General features: G+C 34.9%; 1 protein-coding gene, 1 long non-coding RNA gene and 1 pseudogene across 4 annotated transcripts; 2 read left to right on the top strand and 1 right to left on the bottom strand.

Annotated features, from left to right (window-relative positions):
• The first annotated feature begins 2,866 nt into the window (after nucleotides 1-2,866).
• Nucleotides 2,867-10,873, top strand: LOC133877500 (disease resistance protein RPV1-like). Of its 3 annotated transcripts, none has more exons than XM_062315829.1 (7): nucleotides 2,867-3,095; nucleotides 3,537-4,044; nucleotides 5,805-6,894; nucleotides 7,466-7,744; nucleotides 7,832-9,397; nucleotides 9,488-9,954; nucleotides 10,141-10,873. In XM_062315829.1, the coding sequence occupies exons 1-7, from the start codon at nucleotides 2,993-2,995 to the stop codon at nucleotides 10,241-10,243; spliced, it is 4,116 nt and encodes a 1,371-aa protein (XP_062171813.1). In that variant the 5' UTR covers nucleotides 2,867-2,992; the 3' UTR covers nucleotides 10,244-10,873. The 3 variants fall into 3 exon arrangements, with proteins under 3 accessions (XP_062171813.1, XP_062171814.1, XP_062171815.1); XM_062315830.1 differs by having other exon boundaries at nucleotides 9,488-10,024; XM_062315831.1 differs by lacking the exon at nucleotides 10,141-10,873 and having other exon boundaries at nucleotides 9,504-9,740.
• On the top strand, nucleotides 10,442-22,026 carry LOC133876936 (disease resistance protein RUN1-like; annotated as a pseudogene).
• A 598-nt stretch (nucleotides 22,027-22,624) lies between these two features.
• LOC133877505 (uncharacterized) lies at nucleotides 22,625-24,812 on the bottom strand. The gene is made up of 4 exons (XR_009901750.1): nucleotides 24,592-24,812; nucleotides 24,472-24,515; nucleotides 23,866-23,921; nucleotides 22,625-22,851 (listed from the first exon to the last, which is right to left on the bottom strand). It is a non-coding gene; the product is annotated as an uncharacterized LOC133877505 (long non-coding RNA).
• Nucleotides 24,813-26,545: the final 1,733 nt, after the last annotated feature.

The following is a 26,545-nucleotide window of genomic DNA, read 5'->3' as shown; positions in this document are numbered from 1 at the left end:
AATTCAACATTTCAGTTTCAAGTATGTAATAAACTTTTAAATTGATTAAGATTTAAGTTTTTATATTTGAATTGTTCTATTATATTTAGATTACTTTTTTTTTTTTTTTATAATTGTATATTCATTAGTGACACTGTCATTGATTCTACTGTCGCAACTGTTGAAAGAGCATTTTCAACAATAAATATTATTAAAAATTGTTTACGTAACATAATGTAAAATCAATGGATAAATGATTGACTATCAACAATAAAAAAAAATCATGCAGTGATTTTAAGTCAAGACCTAAATCAAATGGTTATAAAATGTGAAATTACAATATTTTTTATAAACAACCACAGTCGTATTTCTAAAAAATCAAATAAATTGCAACATATACATTCCATACTTTAATTTTGAGTAAGATCAATTATGAATGTTTAAGTATTACGAGAGGTACATAGCTCGAATTCTAAAAATAATTTATCCAAAATTAGTTATTGTGATTAATTTAAATTACAAATCGTTTTTTACAGTCTAAAATTAGTCATTAGAGATTCTCAGGTAAGTCAAAATAATAGTTTAATTTTTGCAGTCAAATTTTGTCGAGAAACTTAATGTATTTTATTAGTATGTGTGTCACATCATCAATAATAAAATAATAAAATATGTCACTCTTAATAAAATATATATATATATTAAAAGAAATGATATATACAATCAAGTTTCTCAGGAGTACGTTTCAGGTATTTGTCCAGGAACATCAACTATATTTGCTATCTCTTCTTGCCCTTTCTCAAGAGATGCAACTGCTACTTGTTCTGGTGCTTCTTTAACAACAGACTCCATAGCTGGTTACTCTTCTGATTGGGCCTTAATAGTGTCATCCACTGGCTGTGGTATGACGCAAGGTTTTTTTTTTATTTTAAATAATAATAATAAAAAAGTGAAAAGAATGTTCTAGGCGTTAGATTTATCTAACGGCCTAGATTGTAAAATAATCTAGCAAGAAAATACTGCCAAATGTCAAAAAAATAAAAATAAAAATAAAAAACTAAAAAATAATAATTGATTCATATTTGTTTATATGAAATAATAATTATTTCAATCATTATTTCATATTAATTTTCATAACTTTAATCATTTTATATAATTTTTTATACATGGTTTAATCATTTCCTATCATGGTTATCCGTAAAAAAAATACTCTCTCATACAACGTATTATCACCCAAGAGATATGATATGTTTATAACTTTCATACAATTTTTGCACAAATCTAACAACTTGTTTTTAATATCAATTATTGAATATTTAAGACATATATGTAAAAAAATAAATCTAATGATTAGTTTAAAAAAATATTTATAGAGCTTTTATTTTTTTTGGAAGAGAAAAAATTTATAGAGCTGTACAACAATCATTAACTTTTATATATATATAAAGCTTGGGAGCAGTTATTGCACACCAAAAGTTTGTCTTAGAGCATCTTAGATCAACAGATATTTTAAAGGACTCATATTAATTATATTTAACTAATACGAGTCCTTCACCAAAAAAAAAAACAAAGGTGTCCTTTTGACTTTTCAGTCTATGGTTAAAAGTAAAACGTTTGCTATAGTAAAGTCTTATACATATTGAGTGAATATATATAATATTAAGATCGATAATATATATATATTTGTAGTTTCTCTTTTCCTCTATCACATTGAAATATAATCATTCCATATACTTTCTAGAGATATATTAAATTCGGTGCAATTCTTTTGCCTGATCTTACTTTAATAGAGTAAAAATATGTGAGGATACGTAGGAGAAGACCTTTCTTGTCGTTTGGACATGTAGAACATTGCACTGAACGTTAATCTTAAGTTTAGTATTCACAAAATTTTTAAAAATATGAAAAATATTTGATTTCATTCTATTACACAATTTTTGTACATTTCTATATAAAAAATGCACAAATTTACCATTAAATCCATAATGACCATACATGAATTCCACATAAGTTACAGATGCCCCCACGGTGCCTCCTGCTCGGCCCGTGGCCAGCACGCGCTTGGGTGTATTTTTTCTGTTTTTGCGTGTGAGGGCCACTGCCTGTCGTGTGCGGTGGTGGCTGGTGTCGACCGGTGGTTCTGGATGTTGTCCGCTGCTGGAGGACTTCTGATGATGGCGCGTGCTTTGCACACGTCGGCCCCAGCGACGACATTTTCTGATGCTGCTGTTTTTGTGGTTTTCTGACAGTTTTGTTGTTTTTTTCTGTACATTCTTATCTTTCACAGCTTACCTTTGTAATAAATTTTAAATTACTTGGACATTTTAGATGGTGTCTAAGCTAGACCAGGTTCTCTTACTTTAGTTGAGTTGTGCTTGAATGTTTAAAGATGACTCAATTGTATGTTCATGTAATTTTAATTTTATTGCTTAGGTAGCTGCTTTAAGCTAGGTTTTCTCCTAGCTTAGTGGTTAGGGATTCTGTATCTCTGGTTATTACCTTGAGCCTACGGGCTTGTGTTTGTAGTTTTCAGGCTGGTTGTTTGCCTTCGGGCTGATGTATTTGCCTTCGGGCTTTAATTAATGAAAGTTCCGGTTCCCGCTCAAAGAAAAAAAAAAAAAAAAAGTTACAGATGCTCCCACAAAGACTCTCTCCGGTCTTCACTCTCCATTAGTTTTATTTTTTATTTTTTATGAGTTTCTCTTTTCCTTTATTGTGGCCAATATATCAACATTCCACGTTCACATTTTCACTTTCACTTATTCCGCATTCCCTGTCAATACCGTGTTTGCTTTTCTCAGAAAAGCAAAGAAAAGCAAACGCGGTATAGACAGAGGTGGCCCACGTACATCAAGAAAGATGGTAGGAAATGCATGCAGCGAGTTCTTCTGATCCCTTCTCTCTCACTTTCCCTCCTCTGAACCCAAAATCTCTCTTTCTCCTTACCCAGAAATCCTAATCCAAACCACGATTTCTTTCCCAAACTACACCCACCATCTCTCTCTATCTACCACCCATGGGCCAAAGATTGAGTGGCTTGAAGCGGAAGCGGGAGACTGAATCCGAGGACCAAAACCAGGCTCGCAAGGTTGTCGTCGTCGAAGACCCAAACAAAGAAGGTACCGTTTTCAACCATTTAAAACTTTACACTTTCTAACTTCAACTTCAATCCAAAACTCTTTCTGCTTGCCTTGTTTCAATATTAATGTTAGAGGAATTATGGTTTCTGGTACGAATTAATTCTTGTTGCCATTTTTTTTTTTTTTTTCAATTATGGAGAAATTATATTTTTATTGAAAACCAGCAAAAATAAAAATATGAAATTATTATTAAGTTCAGATACCACTGAATCCGATCCTCATCATCGTGTCCCCTTTAGTAGCGGGCGTGAAACTTTGATTAGAGGATCCAAAAAAAAAAAACGAAGAAGAAAAGAATGAATCATCATAAAAAGAATTTGGATTTTAATTTATGTTTAGTAAATGATATTCTTTCTCATTTTTCAATATACTTTCCAAAGAATCCTTCTCTTAACTCGCCGAATATGTCTCATTTTTCAGTCCAATCAAACTCAACCACAAGAACCACCTCGTCATCTTCTCAATCTAGTTGGGATTACGACGTCTTCTTGAGTTTCAAAGGTGAAGACACTCGCAAGAACTTCACTGATCACCTCTACTCCGCCTTGATGGGGGTCGGAATTCGTACCTTTAGAGATGACGATAAGCTTCAAAGAGGAGAGAACATCTCTACCGAACTACACAATGCGATTCGTGGATCAATGATTTCTATTGTGGTATTTTCCGAAGGCTATGCTTCTTCAAGGTGGTGCCTTGATGAGCTTGTGGAGATCGTGCATTGTAGGAATACCATAGGCCACACTCTTCTTCCGATATTTTATCACGTGAACCCTTCAGATGTCCGACACCAGAAGGGAACTTTGGCAGAAGCCTTTGATAGGCATGAAAAGCGGTTTCAAATCGATATGGAGAGGGTGCAAAGGTGGAGAGCAGCACTTACTGAAGTTGCAAATTGTTCCGGCTGGGATCTTAATAACATTGCAGATGGGTATTATGCTATGGACTCTTGTACTTTGTCATGCATTTTCTTTTTTCTTTTCTTTTACATTTAAGACAAAAGTTGATTTAAAAAAAAAAAATAGGAGAAACTTAACAAAACCCCATTGAACTTTCTCTTGATTTGAAACCTCTCGAAGTTCAAAAAACTCTCAATTTCACCCCTCAATCTTTAAATTTGTTGCAATGTCCCCCTCCGTTAGGATTTAACAGAAAATCCTAACGGCACCCTCGAAAATGACGAAAATACCTTCACTTTTTCTTTTCTTCTTTTTCCCCCATTTATTTATTTATTTATTTTAAAAAAAGAAGACCTATGGATCACAAGGTGACCCAACCGTGGGTCTGGTGTTGACCCAACGAGGGTCACCCATGACCTGCATAGGGTCACAATGACCTAGCTATGGGTCACCAGACCCACGCTGGGCTCACGGCATAACCCGCGCAGGTTCACAAGGTGACTCGCATTGGGTCACAAGGTGACCCAGTTGTGGGTCTCCGAAATTTTTTTAACAGTTTTTGTTAAAAATTTTAATTTGAAATTAAGGGTAAATTAGGAATTTTATAAAAGTTTTATGGGCATAAAGGTCATTTCACCCATTTTGCGTTGGATTTAACACCAAACCCTAACGGAGGGGGGATGTTGCAACAAATTTAAAGATTGAGGGGTGAAATTGTGAGTTTTTAAACTTTGGGGGTAGCTTCAAATCGAGTGGAAGTTAAGAGGAGTTTTGTAAAGTTTCCCCAAAAAAAATAAAATAAGAAAAAATAGACATACTCCCTCAAATTACTACTCAATTGTTAATGTTCTCCAAACTACCAATTGTGTCAGTGTTCCTTAAACTACCAAAAATGTCAATGTTTCTCAATGATAAAAATATATTTCATAAAATTATAAAAGTTCTTTAAATTATATAATATTTGTTTTAAAAAAAAATGAATCAATTGAAACAAATTCGGGTTTTCAATTTTTTTTTTATATAACTTTCACTTATTTGTTCTTATTTATTTATTTATTTGTTTTGTTTTTTTTTTTTTTAATTTTATTATTATTATTATTATTTTTAATTTTTACTTTCAAAATTTTAATTTTAATTTTAGTTTTTTTTTTCGAATTTATAAGGACATTTTTGTCTTATTGAAAAATTTTATAGTCATTTCCGTCTTTTTGTTAGTTTGGGTACATTGACATTTTTTTTTTTATAGTTTTGGGGGATTTTGACACAATTGGTAATTTGGGAGGACATTAACAATGGAGTGGTAGTTTGAATGGGATATGTATACTTTTCCAAAAAAAAAAAGAAATAAAGAAAAAGTAACATTAAGCTAAATGTATTAAAGAAATTAGTGTTTGAGTTGAATGAGTTGATGGTTTTCTTTTCTGTGCCCACTCTATCAGTGTATGAAGATCATGCCATCTAGAGAAACTTTTTTTTCCTGAATTATCAAGTCTAGGATTGCTTTTTAGATAAACTATCGTACACTTGGGATGAATGATATTGTAACCATACTTTGCCCAAAACTGTTGATGGCTTTTTTGCTAAAAGAAACCAAAATAATTGTTTCACGGCATGTCAATAGGAGAAGAAATTACATGGAAATATATTTAAATGACAATTATCAATAATTTTGATAAATCCTAATTATTTGTCATGACGTAAAATAATAATAATAATAATAATTTTCTTTCTTCTTTTACTTTCCTTATGCTTACATTGTTGTTCTCTTTTCTATTTGAATCAAAATAATTAGGTATGAATCAAGATTCATCAAAGAGATTGTTGAAGAAGTTTTGTGTAAAGTGAACCCCGCTCGCTTGGATGTTGCCAAACACCCAATAGGAATGGAGTCTCGTGTTGATGATATTAAATGTTTATTAAATCTTGGAACAAGTGACGTTCGCATTGTGGGCATTTACGGAATGGGTGGAATAGGTAAAACAACCCTAGCAAAAGCTGTCTACAATGAAATATGTGATGCATTTGAAGGAAAGAGCTTTCTTTCAAACCTTAAAGAAAGTTCAGAAAAGCATGGCTTAGTTCATTTACAAGAACATCTTCTTTATGATATCTTGAAAACGAATTTGAAGATTGACAATGTTGATAGAGGAATCATATTGATCAAGGAAAGACTTCATCGCAAAAGAGTTATTGTTGTTCTTGATGATGTGGATGACTTTGAAAAACTACACATGTTATTCGAAAAGGAATGGTTTGGTTTAGGAAGTAGAATCATTGTAACAACTAGAAATGAACATTTGCTAAGGCAATTGGGGGTAGATGAAAAATATAAACTAGAAGAACTGAATCATTGGGAGTCTCTTCGACTGTTCAGCTGGCATGCCTTTAAGATGGCCTATCCAAAAGAAGATTACTTAGAGCTTTCAATTGAAGCAGTGGATTATGCTGGAGGACTTCCTTTAGCTCTAGTGGTTTTGGGTTCTTTTCTTAAAGAAAGAAGCATTGCTGAATGGAAAAGTGAATTGGAAAAATTACAAAGAATTCCTAATGAAAAGATTCAAAAAATACTTGGAATAAGTTTTGATTCACTGGATAGCTATACAAAGGAAATATTCCTTGATATTGCATGTTTCTTGGTCGGTATGGGCAAAGAATATGCTATCAAAATACTCGATGATTGTAATTTATTTCCAAATATCGGTATTCCTGTTCTCATTGATATGTCACTTGTGACAACTGATTGCCAAAATAAGTTAATGATGCATAATCTGATTCGAGACATGGGAAGAAAAATTGTTTGTCAAGAATCACCCAAATATCCAGAAAAACGCAGCAGGTTGTGGTTTCACGAGGATGTCTTAAATGTACTACGCAAACATACGGTAAGAGGCATATGCATTTTTACTTCTTAAAAAAAAAATAGAAGCATATGCATTTACATATATAAACACATGCACATGCACATGTTCTGATGTACATAATTTACGTGCTATGTAGGTGTTTTATGTAGATATGCATGAGAGATTTGCCTTTTTGCCAAGCATGCTTCCTTGTTTGAATAGTGTATCAACATAACTCATAAGTGGTTTGACTTTCAAAACTTCTCCAAATCAAGTAAGATAGTTTTCGACATTAAAATGGTTTGCAATTGTGTTTTAAGCAATTCTAATCATGTTCAAATCGCTTTTAGTTTTCTCTTTTAAATTATGGTTAGAATATATAGGCTTACTCTATTTCAAAGTTAATATTCTAGAGAATATATAGTATTCTTTGTTTTTTGTGGGCTAGCTGGGTTGTTCCTGTATATATTTATTGTGCAGTTAGGGGCATCTTACGCTTTTTTTTTTTTTTTTTAATAAAATCTTCTTACTTATCCAAAAAAAAAAAAAAAAAAAAAAAAAAAAAATAAAAGATGAGGATATGCGTTGCTAATCTAGCCATCTATTTTGCCAGGGTTCGAAGAAAGTTGAGGGTCTCATCTTAAATCCCCCGCTACTTGAAGATGTAGAACTGGAAACTAAAGCATTTAAAAAAATGACGAATTTAAGATTACTCCAAATCAATGATGTACAACTTACAGGATCCTATGAATATCTCTCCAAAGAGCTAAAATGGCTTTGTTGGCATAAGTGCGCTCTAATATCTCTCCCACGGGATTTTCATCTAGAGAACTTGGTTATTCTTGACATGCAGCATAGTAAAGTCAAACGAGTTTGGAAGAGGAAGAATAAAGTATAGCAAATCTTATAATGATTTTTTTTTTCCTGTTAATGTTTTAATGTATAACTAACAAGTACTTTTCTTTTATTTTTCTCACAGATTTTCAACAAGTTGAAGGTCCTTAATCTTAGTAATTCCAAATGTCTCACTAGATCACCAGATTTTTCACAAGTCCCACAACTGGAGATACTAGTACTTGAAGGTTGCACAAGCTTGGTTCAGGTGCATGTGTCCATTGGACATCTCAAAAGACTTGTTTTATTGAATTTAAAGAATTGCACTAACCTGAAGTATCTTCCAAGAAGCATTTTTAACTTAGAATCTCTTGAAACTCTTAACTTATCTGACTGCTCGGCATTTGAAAAATTACGGAATCAACAACCATCCTCCTTTGGTCTTTTCATGAATCTCAAAACTGCATCGTTTTCTGGATGTAGAAGTCTCATCGAATTACCAAACTTCTTACATGCCCCACATTTGGAGAGTCTGGAACTTGTAGGTTGTACAAGCTTGGTTGAGATTTGCAAGTCTATTGGACTTCTAAAAAGACTTGTTTTGTTGAATTTACGAAGTTGTGAGAAGCTTAGGAATCTTCCAAATAGTTTTTCAAACTTAGAATCTCTTGAAAGTCTCTACTTAGGGGGTTGCTTTAATCTTGAAAATTTACCGGAGCAATTAGGGAATATGACGGCTTTAAAAGAGCTGGATGTGAGCTCCACTGCTATTAAGCAACTGCCATCCTCCTTTAGGCTTTTGAAGAATATTGAAACTATAAGTTTTTCGGGATGTCAATTTCTGATCGAATCACCAGAGTTAGCACAAACCTCATGTCTAAAGTATCTGACATTTGAAAATTGTACAAGCTTAGTTAAGATTCACAAGTCCATTGGACATCTGAAAGGACTTAAATTACTTGATTTAGGAAGGTGCAAGAAGCTTAGGGGTCTTCCAATTAGTAGCACTTCTAACTTAAAATCTCTTGAAAGTCTTATATTGTCTAACTGTTTACCGGAACAATGGGGGAATATGTTGGCTTTAAGAAAATTGGTTGCATACGGAACTACTATTGAGCAAATACCATTGTCCTTGGGTCTTTTGAGTAGTCTCAATGTTTTAAAATTGGTTGGATGTGGAGGATCGATATCACCCAAAAGCTCCAACCACATAAGTTTGTTATCCATTTCTGAATTATGTTCATTGACACAACTAGATCTCAGTAACCACAATTTGTCTGAAGACGAGATCCCCATTGAATTTGAATGTTTATCTTTACTCGAAGAATTGAATTTATCAAGAAACAATTTTCGTAACCTACCTAGTTTCATCAGTCGCCTTCCTAAATTAGAGTTTTTAATTTTGAATGAGTGTACTAGTCTTCAATCAATTTCACTTCCTAAAAGTGTAACATCTTTGAAAGCAAATGGTTGCACATCAGTGGAAAGAATCTCAGTTCTGACAAATGAGAGTTCAGGATCTTCTGACCTTGATTATCTCGACCAGTGGTGCAAAAAGATGCCCGCATATATTGAACTTGATAATTGCCACAAACTGGTTGAGATTAAAAATCTGGAGAGTTTGCTACGTAAACCAGGTTGTGTTAGCATGGGAAGCTGCTACAATCTATCATCTGATTTTAGGGAGAGTGTTCTCCCGTATCTTCTCAAGGTTCTCTCTCTCTCTCTCATTTTATGACGCAAACACTTTTTTCAAATTCTCTCTCTCTCATTTTATGACGCAAACACTTTTTTGAAATAGACGATGTGCGAGACAGGTGATGAAGATCCTTTCGTTTTCTTACCCGGAAGTGAGATTCCAAATTGGATTAGCCATCAAGCAATCGGTTCTTCAATATCCTTTCGTGTACCTCCCTTATTAGAAGGTAAAATCAGCAAGGTGCTTTTTTGCATTGTTTATGCTGTAAACAAGGAAGCACCTAGAGACATATTAGCTCAAGTGGTTTGGTTGAGATGGAAATGGAGATTTTGTAAAAGAAGTTTGAGAGACCAGTCCAACAACTGGAATGAGGTGCCACATACTCATCTGGATGTACCAACTTTTGATATCTTTGAAGATCATATACATGCACTAAAGATGATTGACTCTATGTCGATAGAAAGACTTCAGATGAAAAGTGGAGATGAAATAGAGTTCGCCGTCGATCTACAAATGTGGCGCCAAGGAATTATGTGTGAAATTGATTCACAAATTATGGAAGTGAAGAGGTGTGGAATCCATATGTGGAATCTATGAGTAATTCTAGTTGATTTTGCACAATTCCACCCCAAATAAATGGTATATAGATATCCCTTGCTGCCTTTTTTTTATTTTAAAATTTAATACTTAGAAAATCAAATAAAATATTTTATTTATTTTTTATTCTTCTTTTCTTGTTTTTTTTTTTTTTGTAGACAGTCGTGGCAGATAAAAAAGCAAATTGGTGAAATGCATGAGAAACCGTTTCCTGCTGTCCCTGAAATTCCCTCACTCACAGACGGCATCTGTATGCCTTAAGCAGTGTCCAATGCAACAGTGGCCAATGCAGTAGCTGAATTAGCATGGATTCAGTCTTTGCTCAGTGAACTTGGTGTTACTTCTCCACGTCAACCAGTTCTACATTGTGACAACATTGGCGCCACATATCTCACATCTAATCTTCTCAATCACGCACGTACAAAGCATATAGAGATTGATTATCATTTTGTTAGAGATATGGTTGCTAAGAAACTTCTTGATGTTTGCTTCATCTCTGGGAAAGATCAACTGGCTGATGTTCTCACCAAGCCCCTTGCTGCTATCCAGTTCGTGATGCTACGGTCCAACCTCAACGTGCTTCCTCCCACGTCGAGTTTGAGGGGGCGTATTGGATCAGAATCCTATTTGGCTAAAGATACTACTATAGACTTGAATAAGAATTCTTCTAAAGCTTTAGAGTTAAACAAAGACTCTTCTATTTAGACTTCTCTTTAGATTAACTCTAGACTAGTTGTGATTGTAATCTACTAGGACTCTAGAGTTATATGTTCAGATTTGATAGATAGTTTGTTTCATGTAAAACACATCTAGCTATTATCTAGATGCTTCAGATACTTCCATAAATACAACTACTGGCATACATGTTATGTAGGCAGAATTGCAAAACAATCTAAATCTCTATGAAGAGATGACAGTTTTATTAGATCTTGGAACAAATGACGTTCGCATTGTGGGCATCTATGGGATGGGTGGAATTGGTAAAACAACCTTAGCAAAAGTCGTCTATAATCAAATATGTGATAGATTTTAAGGAAGTAGATGTCTTTTAAATGTTAAAGAAACTTCAGGGCAATCCAATGGTTTAGTTCATTTACAAGAACAACTTCTTTTCGATATATTGAAAACGAAGAATATAAAGATTTTCAATGTTGATGGGGGGGGGGGGGGGGGGGTAAAGTTGATTGAGAAAAGAATTCAAGGCAAAAAAGCTCTTATTGTTCTAGATGATGTGAATCATGGGAAACAACTACAGGCATTAGTTGGAAACTCCAAATGGTTTGGTTCAGGAAGTAGAATCATTGCAACAACTAGAGATGAACAATTGCTTACTCAACTTGGAGTACATAAAAAATATAAGGTTGAAAAATTGAATATAATTGGGAGTCTCTTCGACTTTTCTCCTTTCATGCTTTCGGGATGACCCGTCCAACAGATGATTACTAGGAGCTTTTGATTAGTTTAGTTGAATATGCAGGAGGTCTTCCATTAGCTCGAGGTTTTGGGTTCTTTTCTATTGAAAAAAAAGTGTTTTTGAATGGAAAAGCGAAATAAAAAAATTACAAAGAATTCCTCACAAGGAGATGCAAAACATACTTAGATTAAGCTTTCAATCACTAGACTCCTATACAAAGAAGATATTTCTTGATATTGCATGTTTCTTTATCGGTATGGACAAAGAATATGCCATCAAAATACTTCATGATTGTGGTTTTTTTCCAGATATTGGTATTAGTATTCTCATTCAGAGGTCCCTTGTGACAATTGATTTGCAAAATAAGTTGCAAATGCATGATCTTATTCGAGATATGGGAAGGGAGATTGTTCGCAAAACGTCACCTTGTGATCTTGGAAAACTTAGTAGGTTATGGTTTCATGAGGATGTACTAAATGTACTAAGACAACACACGGTAAGAGACATTTGCATTTATATATAGGTATACGCACATACATAGACGCAAGATATATGTGTTAAGTAGGTATACATGAGAGTTTTGTCTTTTTGCCAAGCATACATCATAGTTCGATTAATATATCAACATTTATGTATGATCTTAAATCCAAAATTTCTCTAAACTAAGTCGTACAACATTAAAAAAAAAAAGGTACGCAATCAAGTCTTAAGCAATTCTTGTCAATGTTTAAATCAGTGTGTTTTTTGTTTTAAAGTTTTGGTGCGAATATCTAGGCCTACTCCAATTTGAAGGTCTTTTAACTTTACACAGGTTGAGGGGAAGTGTTGCTAATCTAACTACCTATTTTTTTGTCAGGGATCGAAAGTAGTGGAAGGTCTCATCCTAAATTTGCCAGTACTTGAAGACGTACATTTGAAAACCGAAACATTTGCAGAGATGAAGAATTTGAGATTGCTCGAAATAAATGTTATATCTCTAACAGGATCTTACAAACATCTTTCCAAAGAGCTAAGATGGCTTTGTTGGCATAAATGCCCTCTGGATTTCTACCACTAAATTTTCCTCTAGAGAATCTTGTTGTTCTTGACATGCAGCATAGTAATGTCAAACAACTCTGGAAGGAGAACAGAGTATGGAAAGTCTTACTATGCAAATTTTGGTCCTCCTTTGATGTAAAATATAACTCACTAGAACTTTTTTTTTTTTTAATGTAAATGTTCTTTTTCACAGGTACTCAACAAGTTGAAAGTTCTTAATCTTAGTTATTCCAAAAATCTTACCCAATCACCCAATTTCTTACAAGTCCCACATCTGGAGATGGTAATACTTGAAGGTTGCACAAACTTGGTTAAGCTGCATGAGTCTATTGAACATCTAAAAGGTATTGTTTTGTTGAGTTTAAATGGATGCAAGGACCTTAAGAATCTTCCAAGAAGTATTTCTAACTTAAAATCTCTTGAAAGATTTAACTTGTCTGGTTGTTTAAAACTTGACGTGTTACCAGATAAATTGGGGAATATTATAGCTTTAAAAGAGTTGCTTATAGAGAGAATTGCTATAAAGCAACTACCATCCTCCTTTGGTATTTTGAAGAATCTCAAAGGTGTATCGTTACCTGGATGTAAGGGTCAATTCTTAGAATCTTTGTTGTCAAGTTTCTCATCGTGGATATCACAAAAAAGTTTGCTATGAGCTTCTGTTTTTAGATTTTGTTCTTTGGAAAGACTAGTTCTCAATAACTGCAATTTGTCCGAAGATGAGATTCTCATTGATCTTGGTAGTTTATCTTCACACCAGGGTTTGGATTTATCACAAAACAATTTTCGTAACCTACTTGATTGCATTAGTCGCCTTCCTAAATTGCAGTACTTGTATTTAGATCAGTGTACGTCTCTTCACTCAATTGTAGAACTCCCCGCAAATCTAGAGGTTGTTAGAAATAATTTAGACATGAAATTATTTTAACCTAACATGCGCAGCGGAAAAATAAAACATAGAAAAGTTTTTAGGCATACCTTCGGCCATTGTTGCTCAAGCACTCCTTCAGAACTTCTAGAAACAAAAATATGCGGGAGCTTCTAACCTATGCCTATTGCTTGATGGCTGTACTGATGGTGTACACAGGCACTCTATTTATAGGCTAGGTCAGGGACCCTCAAAATGGTAAACACCGTATTTGTTTCCTTCCATCAAGGAAACAATATCGTTAATTGATTTTAAAATCAATTAACCGATTCCATATTTACGGTAATCTAAATAAATAGAAATAACCATAATACCGATTCCATATTTACGGTAATCTAAATTAATAGAAATATCTGTAATACCGTATATGTTTATTATTAAAATAATAAACATAGTAGACACCGTAAATGTGATATAAAGGCCACAACCAAAAAGGAATAATATATACTACATAGGTGTAATATATATTACATTCTCCCACTTGGACTTTATAACACATGACCATATGGTATTAGGTTCTTTAGTTTTGGCCAATCTTTTATGGAATCCTCCAACTCAGTTAAGAAGTGTTTCACACGAATCATGGCGGTAAAACCATTATAAAAGTAGGTCGTCCCTTCCATGTATCACAATGTAAACCACTCCTTACATGAGTACCTTATAGATAATCAAGCTTTATGAATGAACTTCCTATAAGTCATTCGGGTCCAACTTTATTTATCCTCATGGATAAAAAATAACGAATGTGCACAATAAACTTTATTAAAATAACTTTATGTCTATAGATCAAAAATGAGTACAAAACGAATCAACAAGTCCCATATGGTCCACATGACCTTAAACTGTTTTACCGGTAAACCTTTTGTCATGGGGTCCGCAACCATTGATTCTGTACTAATATGCTCAATGACAACTTCATGTCTCTTAATGTTATCTCTAACGCTAAGATACTTGATGTCGATGTGCTTACTTCTGCTTCCACTTTTGTTATTCTTAGAGAAGAAAACTGCAGCAGAATTATCGCAAAAGATCTTAATGGGTCTTGCTATTGAATCGACAACTTTTAGTCCACCAATGAAGTTTCTCAACCACAATGCCTGTGTAGTGGCTTCATAGCATGCAATGAACTCTGCCTCCATGGTAGATGTAGCAACTATAGTTTGCTTGCTGCTTTTCCAAGATATAGCCCCTCCAGCTAGAAGAAAGATATATCCTGAAGTAGACTTTCTGCTATCTACACATCCAGCAAAGTCTGAATCTGTATACCCAAAGACCTCCAAACTATCAGCATGCTTGAAAGTCAAACTGTAACCCTTGGTTCCTTGCAAGTATCTCATGACCCTCTTGGCAGCTTTCCAATGTTCTAATCCTGGATTACTTTGGTACCGTCCCAGTATTCCAACCGCTAATGCAATATCAGGTTTGGTGCAGACTTGAGCATACATCAGGCTTCCCACTGCAGATGCATATGGGATACTTTTCATCTGCTGTTGTTCCAACTCATTTTTGGGACACTGGTCTTTACTGAATCTTTCTCCTTTAGAAATAGATGCCACACTAGACTTACAGTCACTCATCTTGAATCTCTCTAAAACCTTTTCAATGTAGGCCTTCTGAGACAGTCTTAATATTTTTTGTTGTCTGTCTCTGTGAATCTCTATGCCAATGACATAAGAAGCTTCACCCAAATCCTTCATTTCAAAGCTTTGAGAGAGTAACTGCTTAGTTTCATGTAGCAAACCTAAATCATTGCTTGCAAGTAGAATATCATCTACATACAGGACTAGAAATATCACTTTACTCCCACTGACCTTAAGGTATATACATTGATCAACAAGGTTCTCAGTAATTCCAAATGAGGTAATAACCTTGTGAAACTTAATATACCATTGACGGGAGGCCTGTTTTAGTCCATATATAGACTTCTTTAACTTGCAAGCTCTCTTGCTATCATCATCAAAGCCTTCAGGTTGTTTCATATAAACCTCTTCATCAAGATCCCCATTCAAGAATGCTGTTTTCACATCCATCTGGTGTAACTCTAAGTCAAAATGAGCTACTAATGCCATGATTATCCTAAATGAATCCTTCTTTGATACTGGAGAGAAGGTTTCATGGTAATCAATGCCTTCCTTTTGAGTGAAACCCTTGGCCACAAGTCTAGCCTTATATCGTTCAACATTACCAGAAGCATCCCTTTTGGTTTTGTAAACCCATTTGCAGCCTATGGTTTTAGCTCCCTTTGGTAAGTCAACGAGATCCTAGACTTGGTTTTTAGCCATGGATTCCATCTCTTCCTTCATGGCATCGTACCATAGTGTGGAGTTATCCCCACTCATGGCTTGTGAAAACATACTTGGATCATCCTTAGGTCCAACATCAAAGTCAGACTCTTGGAGGTATACAACATAATCTGTAGAGATTGCTGGTCTCCTTATTCTAGAGGACTTTCTTAATTCTACTTCCTCTGCATTTTGCAATGGGAGAGTAGATTCATTCTGAACCTGTTCTGTATGAGTTGGTTGTTCTAGAACTGGTTGTGGCTCAGGAGGATCAAATTGATCTCCCTGTTCTTCATGAGCCGGTTGTTCTAGAACTGATTGTAGCTCAGGATAATCAATCTGATTTTCCCTGAATACAATCAATCTTCCTCTGTGAGGAGGAGATTTGGCCAACTCTCGTGCTTCCACTAATTCTATCCTTTGTGGATGAGCACTCCCACTAGGTTCAGCATCCTCTAGAAACTTTGCATTTATAGACTCAACAATCCTAGTACTGTGAGAAGGACAGTAAAACCTGAATCCCTTTGAGTTTTCTGCATAACCAATAAAATAACCGCTGATTGTCCTTGGGTCAAGTTTCTTCATGTTCGGATTGTAAATCCTCACTTCAGCAGGACAACCCCATATGTGTACGTGATTTAAACTTGGTTTCCATCCAGTCCATAATTCAAAAGGTGTCTTGGGGACAGCCTTGGATGGAACTCGGTTTAATACATACACGGCAGTCTTTAAGGCTTCACTCCACAAAAACAAAGGTAATTCAGAATTACTAAGCATGCTTCTGACCATGTCCATAAGTGTGCGATTCCTTCTTTTCTGCAACACCATTTTGTTGTGGTGTGCCAGGCATTGTGTATTGGGCAACAATACCTTCTTCTTGAAGGAATCGCGCAAATGGACCGATCATTTGTCCCTTTTCTGTGTACCTACTGTAGTACTCTCCGCCTCTATCAGATCTTACGATCTTGATTCTCTTTTCCCTTTGTTTCTCCACTTCCACCTTATAGGTTTTGAAGGCATTGAGCGCTTCAGCCTTGTCATTTAGGAAGTAGAGATACATATATCTCGTATGGTCATCAATAAAAGATATGAAATATCTTTGACCATTGAGGCAAGGAGTAGAAAAAGGTCCACAGATGTCTGTGTGTATGATTTCTAGAATCTCAGAGCTCCTTCTGGCACCTTTAGTGGTCTTGTTGGTTTGCTTTCCCTTTATGCAATCCACACAAGTACCAAAATTAGTAAAGTCAAGAGTTTGTAAAACTCCATCGCTTACTAATCTTTTGATTCTCTCTATGGAGATATGTCCCAATCTCCTGTGCCATAGCCAAGCGGAGTTTTCATCTACAAGGCTTCTCTTTATGCCAATATCAGTATGCAACGATAAATAACTGTTCTCAAAGTTGGGATCTAAAGAAAGTTTGTATAGACCATCAATTTTTATTCCACCACCAACAAAATTATTATTTCTAAAAATACTGAAAATTGAGTTAATAAACCAAAAACCGTATCCAAATACATCAAGTTTTGAAATAGAAATTAAATTTCTAGAAAATGATGGAATATAAAAAACATTCTCAAGGTCTAGTACATATCCAGTTTTCAAAATAAGTCTGTAAGTCCCAACTGCTACGACCGGTGAGAACAATTTATTTCCCGAGTAAACACGTTGCTCACTTCTTATCGGCTTCCTTGTTTTGAGAAATCCCTACAATGTATTCACAATGTGGATTGTAGAACCAGAATCAATCCACCATGTATGGCAAGGAGCCTCAACAAAAAAATATTCATGACATACAAAAGAGATGAGATTACCTTTCTTTTCCAGCCATTTAATGTATTTCTGGCATTCTTTCTTCATGTGCCCCTCCTTCTTGCAAAAGAAACAAGCATCCTTATTGCCTTTGAGTGACATCTTGTTTCCTTTCTTGGAGTGGTGGGCAGCCTTGCCTTTCTTAGTCTTTGCTTTAGCACGAGCAACCAAGTGAACACTTTCTGGTTTCTCGTGTTTCAATCTCTCTTCCTCTTGAACACACATGGTCAAAAGTTCATTAATTGACCAGTTATCCTTATGTGTGTTGTATGAAATCTTAAAGGGACCATACTGAGGAGGAAGAGAGTTGAGAACCAAATGGACCAAGAAGGATTCGGAAATCTCAACCTCAAGGGACTTTAATTGAGCTGCTATATCCCTCATTTCCATGATGTGCTCACGCACACCTTTGGAACTGTCGAAGGCTTGACTTGATAGTCTCTTCATTAGAGTGCTGGCCATGGCTTTAGTTGAACTCACAAACTGTGCTTCAACGGCTTTCAAAAAATCCTTAGCCGTAGGACATTCGGGGATAGAACCCCTAATGCCTTTGGCAATGTGAGACTGCATAAACATTAAGCTGAGGCGATTGGATCGCTCCCACCTTTCATGTTTAGCCATCTCTAGTGCAGTACTAGTATCCGTTAAAGCGGGTGGTTCATCCGTCCGGAGTGCCATGTTTAATTCCAAACACTCTAATGTAAAGAGTAAGTTCTCTTTCCATTCAGCAAAATTATTGCCATTGAGTTTCGGAACATGAAAAGTACCGTCAAATAATCCAGCAGGTATAGCTGCAAGAACCAAGGAAAAAACAAAACTACTTAATTGCTATGAAGTGACTTTAATTTAAATTAGCCAATGCTAATTTAAATAGTAAATTTCAACCTACCTTTGGGCAAAGGTTGCATCACGCATGAAATTTACTCCTTATTAATAAGACCAATAAATTTAAAAATATTAATAAATAAAAATTCCCCGTACCTTTGGGCAACCGAGATAATTTTTATTTTTAATACTAAATTTATTATCTTATTCTAATTAAGTCATAAAAATAAAAAACATTCCTTTGGGGATAGGTAATTAAATTTATGAGTTAATTACAATACGATGTTAATTTTTTCCATATGAAGTTCATATAATTAAACTTGATGCAATTATTATTCAAAATTGAGATGCTTTGGCTCTCTCAAATTATCATAATAATTGCGACTTCATTAACATCTAATAACTTTATAGATGCCCACAAATGACCCTAGGAATAAAACAAACCAACACGTAAATGAGGTAAACAACATTCTCCAAGGTGCAAGCAGATGAGCTCTCAGGAAAGTGAGGGGGGTCACACCGGACACACTTAAATCCCAAGACTTTCCTTGCCAGAACTTTCCCCGACATTGCATTCTCAGATAGCGTCATAAACCCACACTAACATATTAGGTTTTGCTAATTATCCCTTAGGTCTAGGCATCAATCAATTTGTATAAATATACAATAAAATAATTACACAATAATTTAAACCTCAACCCTAATAAAAAGATATTAAGAGAACACACTAAGCTTATAGCCTAGCCTAATGGTTTAGAATGTGGCTTTAAGCCCTTTTACACTAAGTGAACCCAAGTTCTAAACCCCATAAACCCCCCCCCCCCCCCCCTTTTTTTTTTTTTTTTTTGAACAGGCCCAATTCTGGATTGGGCTGACCCACGGGTCAGCCCACTTAATGTCAGGTTGGGTTCTGGATTGGGCCCACTTGATGTGGGATTGGGTTTTAAACCCTACCCAACTAACAACCCGACCCGACCCGTCCTTTTTCTAGATGGGTTGGCAAAAACCCTAAAGGCTGAAAATGGACCTAGCCGCCACCCCACCGCCGCCCTTCACTCCTGATGCGGCGGCCAAGATAGGCCGCCGCTGTGACGAGCCCGGCGACCCATAAGGGTCGCCGGGTGCTGGAGAAGCAGCGGCCAAAAGGCCGCTGCTTGGAGCACTGTCGGCGACCCTTTGGGTCGCCGATTGCTGGAGAAGCAGCGGCCGAAAGGCCGCTGCCCGTAGTGCTGTCGGCGACCCAAGGGTCGCCGATTACTGGAGGAGCAGCGGCCTTTCGGCCGCTGCCCATAGTGCTGTCGGCGACCCAAGGGTCGCCGATTAACTAGAGGGGCAGTGCTCTCTGCAATACACGGCGACAGTGGGCGGCGACAGTGGGTGAGAATTTTCAAGGTTTCCAAACAAGGGCAAAAGGGTAATTTTCTTTTACAGTAAATATCACAGCCTAGAATCATGCGTTTCTATCACAGTATATTCGTAAAAGCAACAATAATCTTCCACAGAGTATTGACAAAACAATAATAAATGAAAATATACTGGATTAAAATTGATAACGCAAAAAAATCAAGTGCTAAACAACACGGCATAGAGGCTGGCTCTGATACCACATGTTAGAAATAATTTAGACATGAAATTATTTTAACCTAACATGCGCAGCGGAAAAATAAAACATAGAAAAGTTTTTAGGCATACCTCCGGCCATTGTTGCTCAAGCACTCCTTCAGAACTTCTAGAAACAAAAATATGCGGGAGCTTCTAACCTATGCCTATTGCTTGATGGCTGTACTGATGGTGTACACAGGCACTCTATTTATAGGCTAGGTCAGGGACCCTCAAAATGGTAAACACCGTATTTGTTTCCTTCCATCAAGGAAACAATATCGTTAATTGATTTTAAAATCAATTAACCGATTCCATATTTACGGTAATCTAAATAAATAGAAATAACCATAATACCGATTCCATATTTACGGTAATCTAAATTAATAGAAATATCTGTAATACCGTATATGTTTATTATTAAAATAATAAACATAGTAGACACCGTAAATGTGATATAAAGGCCACAACCAAAAAGGAATAATATATACTACATAGGTGTAATATATATTACAGAGGTCCTATATGCATACAGCTGCTTATCAATGGAAACACTCTCAATTTTGCCAGATTCGCAATTAGCTTGTCTCTGTCTTAGTGACTGCTGCAAACTGGTTGAGGTTCAGGGCTTAAGTTTGGATTCTAATTCACTCATTCATTTGGATGGATGCTACAATCTATCATCTGATTTTCGGACTAGTCTTCTCCAGGTTTGCTCTCTCTCTCTCTCTCTCTCTCTCTCTCTCTCTCTCTCTCTCTCTCTCTCTCTCTCTCTCTCTCTATCTCTCTCTCAATGATGCAAACATTTGTTTTGAACATTTTTTTTTTAAACGGTGTCCGTCAACACAGGGTGACATGTGTAATTGTTTCATTTTCCTCCCTGGTAGTGAGGTTCCAAATTGGTTCAGCCATAAGAGAATTGGATCTTCGATATCCTTTCATGTTCCTTCTCTTGCAGAGGGTGAGATTCGCGTATTACTTATTTGCTTTGTTTACGCAAAGAAGAAAGAATTGGATCCGCGAGTGACTGAAATTTGCGTGATAATTCATAATAAAACTAGAGGCCACCAACATGTTCTTTTCCCAGTAAATTTTCCCTTTTTTGTAAACAGTTCAGATCATTTGGTTTTATCCCGGTGGCATGTTGTAAAAAATAAAGTAGTGGCGCCTGGACCTTCATCAATAGAGATTGTAAATGGAGAGGAAATGGAGGTGTCCTCTGAGCTTTGGAGCTGGGCTGAAGTGAACAAGTGTGGAGTTCATATAATAGTTGATGAATCAAAAGCTATAGGCAGATATATATATGGAAGTGCAGACCAATGTGTCTATTCTGATCCTATTTCAGGTGATATAGTCCCCGAAGGTGATACTACTGTAGATGATCAGGTGTCAGGTGAAAACTTTGAAGGTGAAGACTGATTACTATAATTCCTTTAATCGGGACCGTTTGTTACAATGAACAGTCTATAATGTGCCACATTAGCAGGTCAGTGAAAGTTAAAAAATCTTTCCATATTACCAATAAATTGCCAGAAGCCAAAAAACCGTTCCCTCTCTTTTCACCTTTCAGCCAACAAGCCAAAGCTAAACGCCTCCACTGACGGTCTGTGGGCATGATACACAGGTGATCTTGCTTTTGGATCTAGGCATCCACATCAGCTTCAGCGTCTCACTCGGTAAGCTATTATCATAATCATTAAATTTTTTGTTCTTTAGAATTTTGCATTTGGATTGTCAGATATGTTTGTGGTAGTGTTTTTTTTTTTTATAATGTCTTGGATTGGTAGATTTTGTTTTCGTTTAGTGTTTTGCTTTTGTTTTGAAGATAGTGTCTCAGATCTGTTTCAAGCAGTTGTGGTCGAATTTGTTGTTGTTCAAAGATGTACCATTGAAAAGCAATATGTGATGTAGTTGCTGCTGTTGATACTGTTTTTTGTTGGTGTTGTAGCATATTCCAAAAACCAATTAGTGCTATCTTCATTTACAAGATTTGCTTCTTCAATCAAGTTAATAAGTGTTTGTTAAAATGCTAATATGACCAAGCAGAGATGATGTTTCCAAATACTATATATATAGCTCTGCCTTCTCTTTTTATTTTTCCTCAGCTTTCTCACTAACCAAACAAAGGGATTAGTTTCATAATAATTTTATGCTGCTATGCTTACACTTGGTTGTAGCATGTTTGTGCTCTTGATTTGATATTTTTTTCGTGGGCTTCCTAATGGATGAGAAAAAGCCTCATTATATAATTTCTATGTATGCTTTCTAGTTACATATATAATTATGAATTAATTGCTCAGGTATGTGACATTGGGTTAAAGTTGGATATGTGGAGAAGTATGTGAACAATGGAGCACGGGCTGTTGCAGCTTCAAGAGACATTGAGGATACGGTTGGAGATCTCTTGGCTTCTTCAAACTTCAACGTCAATGGTTCACTTTTGGTTATTCAACAACAAAATTGTCTCTCACGTAATTCAAAGTTAGTGTGACGACCCGTTTTTTTTTTTTTTTTTTTTTTTTTTTTTTTTTTTTGAAAACATACAAACGGATCTTCACAGTGGCACGACTACTTGTCGCTCAGCCAATATAACATACACGTTCCATAACATGTATCTGATATTCAGAGTTACATCTAACACAGCGAAATATAAATATCAATGTGCAGCGGAACACATATCATAAGCGAAAATACATCTAATACATCACAGTTAATATCAACAAGAGCCATTTACATGTCTATCTATTTAAGGCTTATAAAACATTTTACTATAATTACATATCAAATTACAGGCTCAACAAATACGTAAACCACGTAAGACACGAGCCATAAATAGAATACCCAAAATATGAACTACCCATGAGTCCATAACTTATGACTGTCGCGATGTGCTCCAATCATAACATCCCATACGCTAGGTGGACGAGTCAATATCTATATCTGTAGAACCTGCAACCAAAGCATCAATGTCTGTACAGTTGCGGGGGTTGCCGCATCCATACAGGTGGAATTATGAGCCCACCGCCTTAGCATAAATAATTACACTAAGACCTCAGAGGTATACTATTCACTGAGTTTTCGCAAAGAACCAACTTTTCTTTTCTAGTCATGCGTACACTATAACAGCCACCAATTTTATATATTTTTGTTTGAAAATCCCCATAGCTGATTTAGCGGACACTGACTAATAAAAACATATAAAGCATACTACGCAGCTGAGCTTATACGTAGAAGTTTCATTGTTGGAAACAACTACATACATCCTCACCTACTATATTACTTTTGTTTCAGTGAGATTTAGAAAACAATGACATTTAAATCATGCAACCATCCGATAGAAATATGCATAAGCTCTTTTTCATTAAAACTCTTATGCATACCAATACGTATAGCAAAACTACTCATAATATAAAAACATCACTCATCAAAACCATGCTATGAATGATTATGCAATGCACATCATGGAAATGAATCCAAGCATCATGGGTTACCCCAAGCATCATGGAAATAAATCCAAGCATCATGGAAATAAATCCAAGCATCATGGGTTACCCCAAGCATCATGGGAATTACCCCAAGCATCATGGGAATTACCCCAAGCATTGTTTCCCGTGAGTTGTGAACCTCACTTCGATGCACGTTTAGCGTTCATATGCATATGCATCATGCTTTAAAACAATATACACAATATACATTTCATTTTATGAATTATGCCTTTAACACATGCTTTCTTTACAAAACATAATCAATTCAACATGTCATTTCTTTAACAATTTGCATAACTTAAATCTTTATACTCACTCTAAACTCACCAATCATATTCATAGTTCAAAACATCATCAATATTTCAATATACTCCAAAGTACTCAAATCATCCAAAACAATTCATAATCAACATACAGTTGGTTCAGGTTTGTAAAACAATATATGTTTTGCAATTCATCATTTTAGAAAATAATACTTCTCAGTGAGTAGAATACTCACTTGGCTGCGCGGATATTAAGCACTAGGCCTACTAGACACCACCTTGCAATGCGTCACTGTGAAAATACACATTGCACATTATTTGACATTTCTAACATTAGACCGACATTTAACTCTTAAATTGCTCAAGGGCTAACCCTTGAAAAACCCATAATATTTTAAGGGTCCCAATTACTCACCCATAAATCTAGACACTACCTAAACTCAATTAACACTAACCCAAAGTATTTACTTGGGGTTAGACATTAAAATCACCATCTCAAATAATTTCCTATAACATCAAATATTAATCCCAAATTATAATCATTAATCTATAAATTATTTTCACTAACATTTTCTCAATATTATTAACCCTAATATTATTTCATAAATATTTTTACATCAATTACTAACATATTAACACGATTTAATCATCTAGATTTTTAATCACTTAAAAACCCCAAATTAGTTTAACCTATCAAATTAGGGTCTCTAAACTTTAAATCATAATTTATAAACACTACCTCAAACACAATATTATTAACCCAATAGCTTTTACTAAGGGTTAATCACAATAAATAGCATTTTAACAAAATACCCGAAAACTAATGTTTATAGAAAACTTACCAAAAATTCGCCAAGCCTCCTAGCAACTCCAAACTATCCAAAATCTAGAGAAAACGCCAAGTTAAACTCATCTCTATAAGATTTATAAAAATCTCCAAAAATGCTAGTTTAGCGATTTACCTCAAAACGATCGGTAGAAACGTAGATCGAGCTTCGTAGATCACGTTACCGAAGTCGGATCGAAGATCGGACCGTTGGATCTTCATAGATCAAGGATTTTCTATAAAAATCCATAAGAGAAAAATAAGGAGGAGAGGCACTGCCTCTCCGAAAAAAATAGAAAAGGCCAAATGGCCTTTTCTTCGGAAAACAAGGCGCAGTGCGCCTTGTTGTTCATTTTTTTTATTATTTTTTTTTTTCTTTGTCTTTAGCAGGGAAGGGCCACTTTAAGTGAAGGTGGGGCGCAGGTGGCGCCCCACACTTCATTTATTTATATATATATATATATATATATTTTAATTTTACTTTTAACTTTTCTTTTTCTTTTAATTTTATTTAATTTTATTTCTTTTTCTTATTTCATTTTCTTTTCTTATTTAATTTTATTAATTAATTTCTTTTATGTTTATTTTTCATTTCTAATTTATTTTTGATTATTTCTATTTTCTATTTTATTTGGACTTTAAAAATATTACTTTTTACATTTTTAATAATACTAAAATTATTTTAACTATTCATTTACTCAAATTTTATACTCTAAATATTAAATAATGTCCCGGACATTACAGTTAGTGTAGAGGGAATTAAAAACGGTTGACGGGGGATTATAAGAATTTACTAATGAAGAATGCAATTTCATATTTACATTGTACGTTAGAATATAAATTAAATTATTATACTTATACTTTCCTACCTGTTTAGGCTTTTAAGATAAGTAATGATTTAATATGATATTAGAATAAAAGTTATGATCGAGTTCGAACATTGTCTCCATCAATACATATATATATATATATCTAAATCCAAGCTAGGGGTTGGCTCAAGTGATAAGGGCTTTGGTCTTTGTGGTAGTCCCATGAGGTCTAAGATTTGAATCCCCTTAAATACAAACAATTCTTTAGGGTCGACGAAGCTGGAGTATTGCCTGATCTGTGTGAAGGGGGCGCTTTACATGAGTCCTAGATTTATTTGACATTGATGGTACACGTAACATGAAGTGGCCCTACATTGGAGGGGTTCCTTGTCATAATATATATATATATATATATATATATATATATATATAAAGTTTAGATTTACTTGTAAATATACATGTACACTGATATATGGTATATAAGGAACTTATGTCTCAATTTCAACTGAAATTTGGACCCAAACGAAATCCCAAATTAGAGATGGTAATCACCTATGAGATTTGCCTACTAGAAAGGTTACTACATGGAATAAACTCTAAAGGTTTCTCTTTGATAATGTAATGATATTGAAATATTAGTCGGATAGTAGTACTATTGAATCTTAATAATAAAATATCTTGATTAACCTTACAAATGTGATGCCATTTTGCAAGAAATTAATGGATTCAATGGTTAGTTTGATCAATCATTGGATATTTAGGACTTACATGTAGAAAAATAGATTCAATGATTAGTTTAAAAAAAAGTTGTTGAAATTGTACAATAGTTGTGTAAAAAGTTATACAACAATCATTAATTTATATATATATATATATATATATATAAAAAAAAAAAGCTAGGGAACAATTATTGCAGAGCAAAAGTCTGTCTTAGAGCATCTTCGATCAACAGATACTTCAGATACTTAATTTAAATAACTGATATTAATTATATTTAACTAATATGAATCCTTCACTTAAGAAAAAAAACACTAATATGAGTCCTTTAGACTTTTCAGCACATGCTTAAAAGTAAAATATATGCTATAGTTGTTACAAATAATCAACATATTATTTAATCTAACATGCGCAGCGGAAAACGAATAAACAGGATTCAGGCTTACCTCTAACCATGTTTGCTCAAGCGTCTCCACGATCCATCTGAAGAACAAGAAAGATTATTTGAGGGATCTTCTAACCTATGCCTATTGCTTGATGGCTGTACTGATGGTGTACACAGGC

The sequence above is a fragment of the Alnus glutinosa genome, chromosome 9, assembly GCF_958979055.1.
Source record: "Alnus glutinosa chromosome 9, dhAlnGlut1.1, whole genome shotgun sequence".
Lineage (NCBI taxonomy): Eukaryota > Viridiplantae > Streptophyta > Magnoliopsida > Fagales > Betulaceae > Alnus > Alnus glutinosa.
The sequence above is the reverse complement of the archived record's forward strand: the minus strand, read 5'-3'. Positions and strand labels throughout refer to the sequence as shown.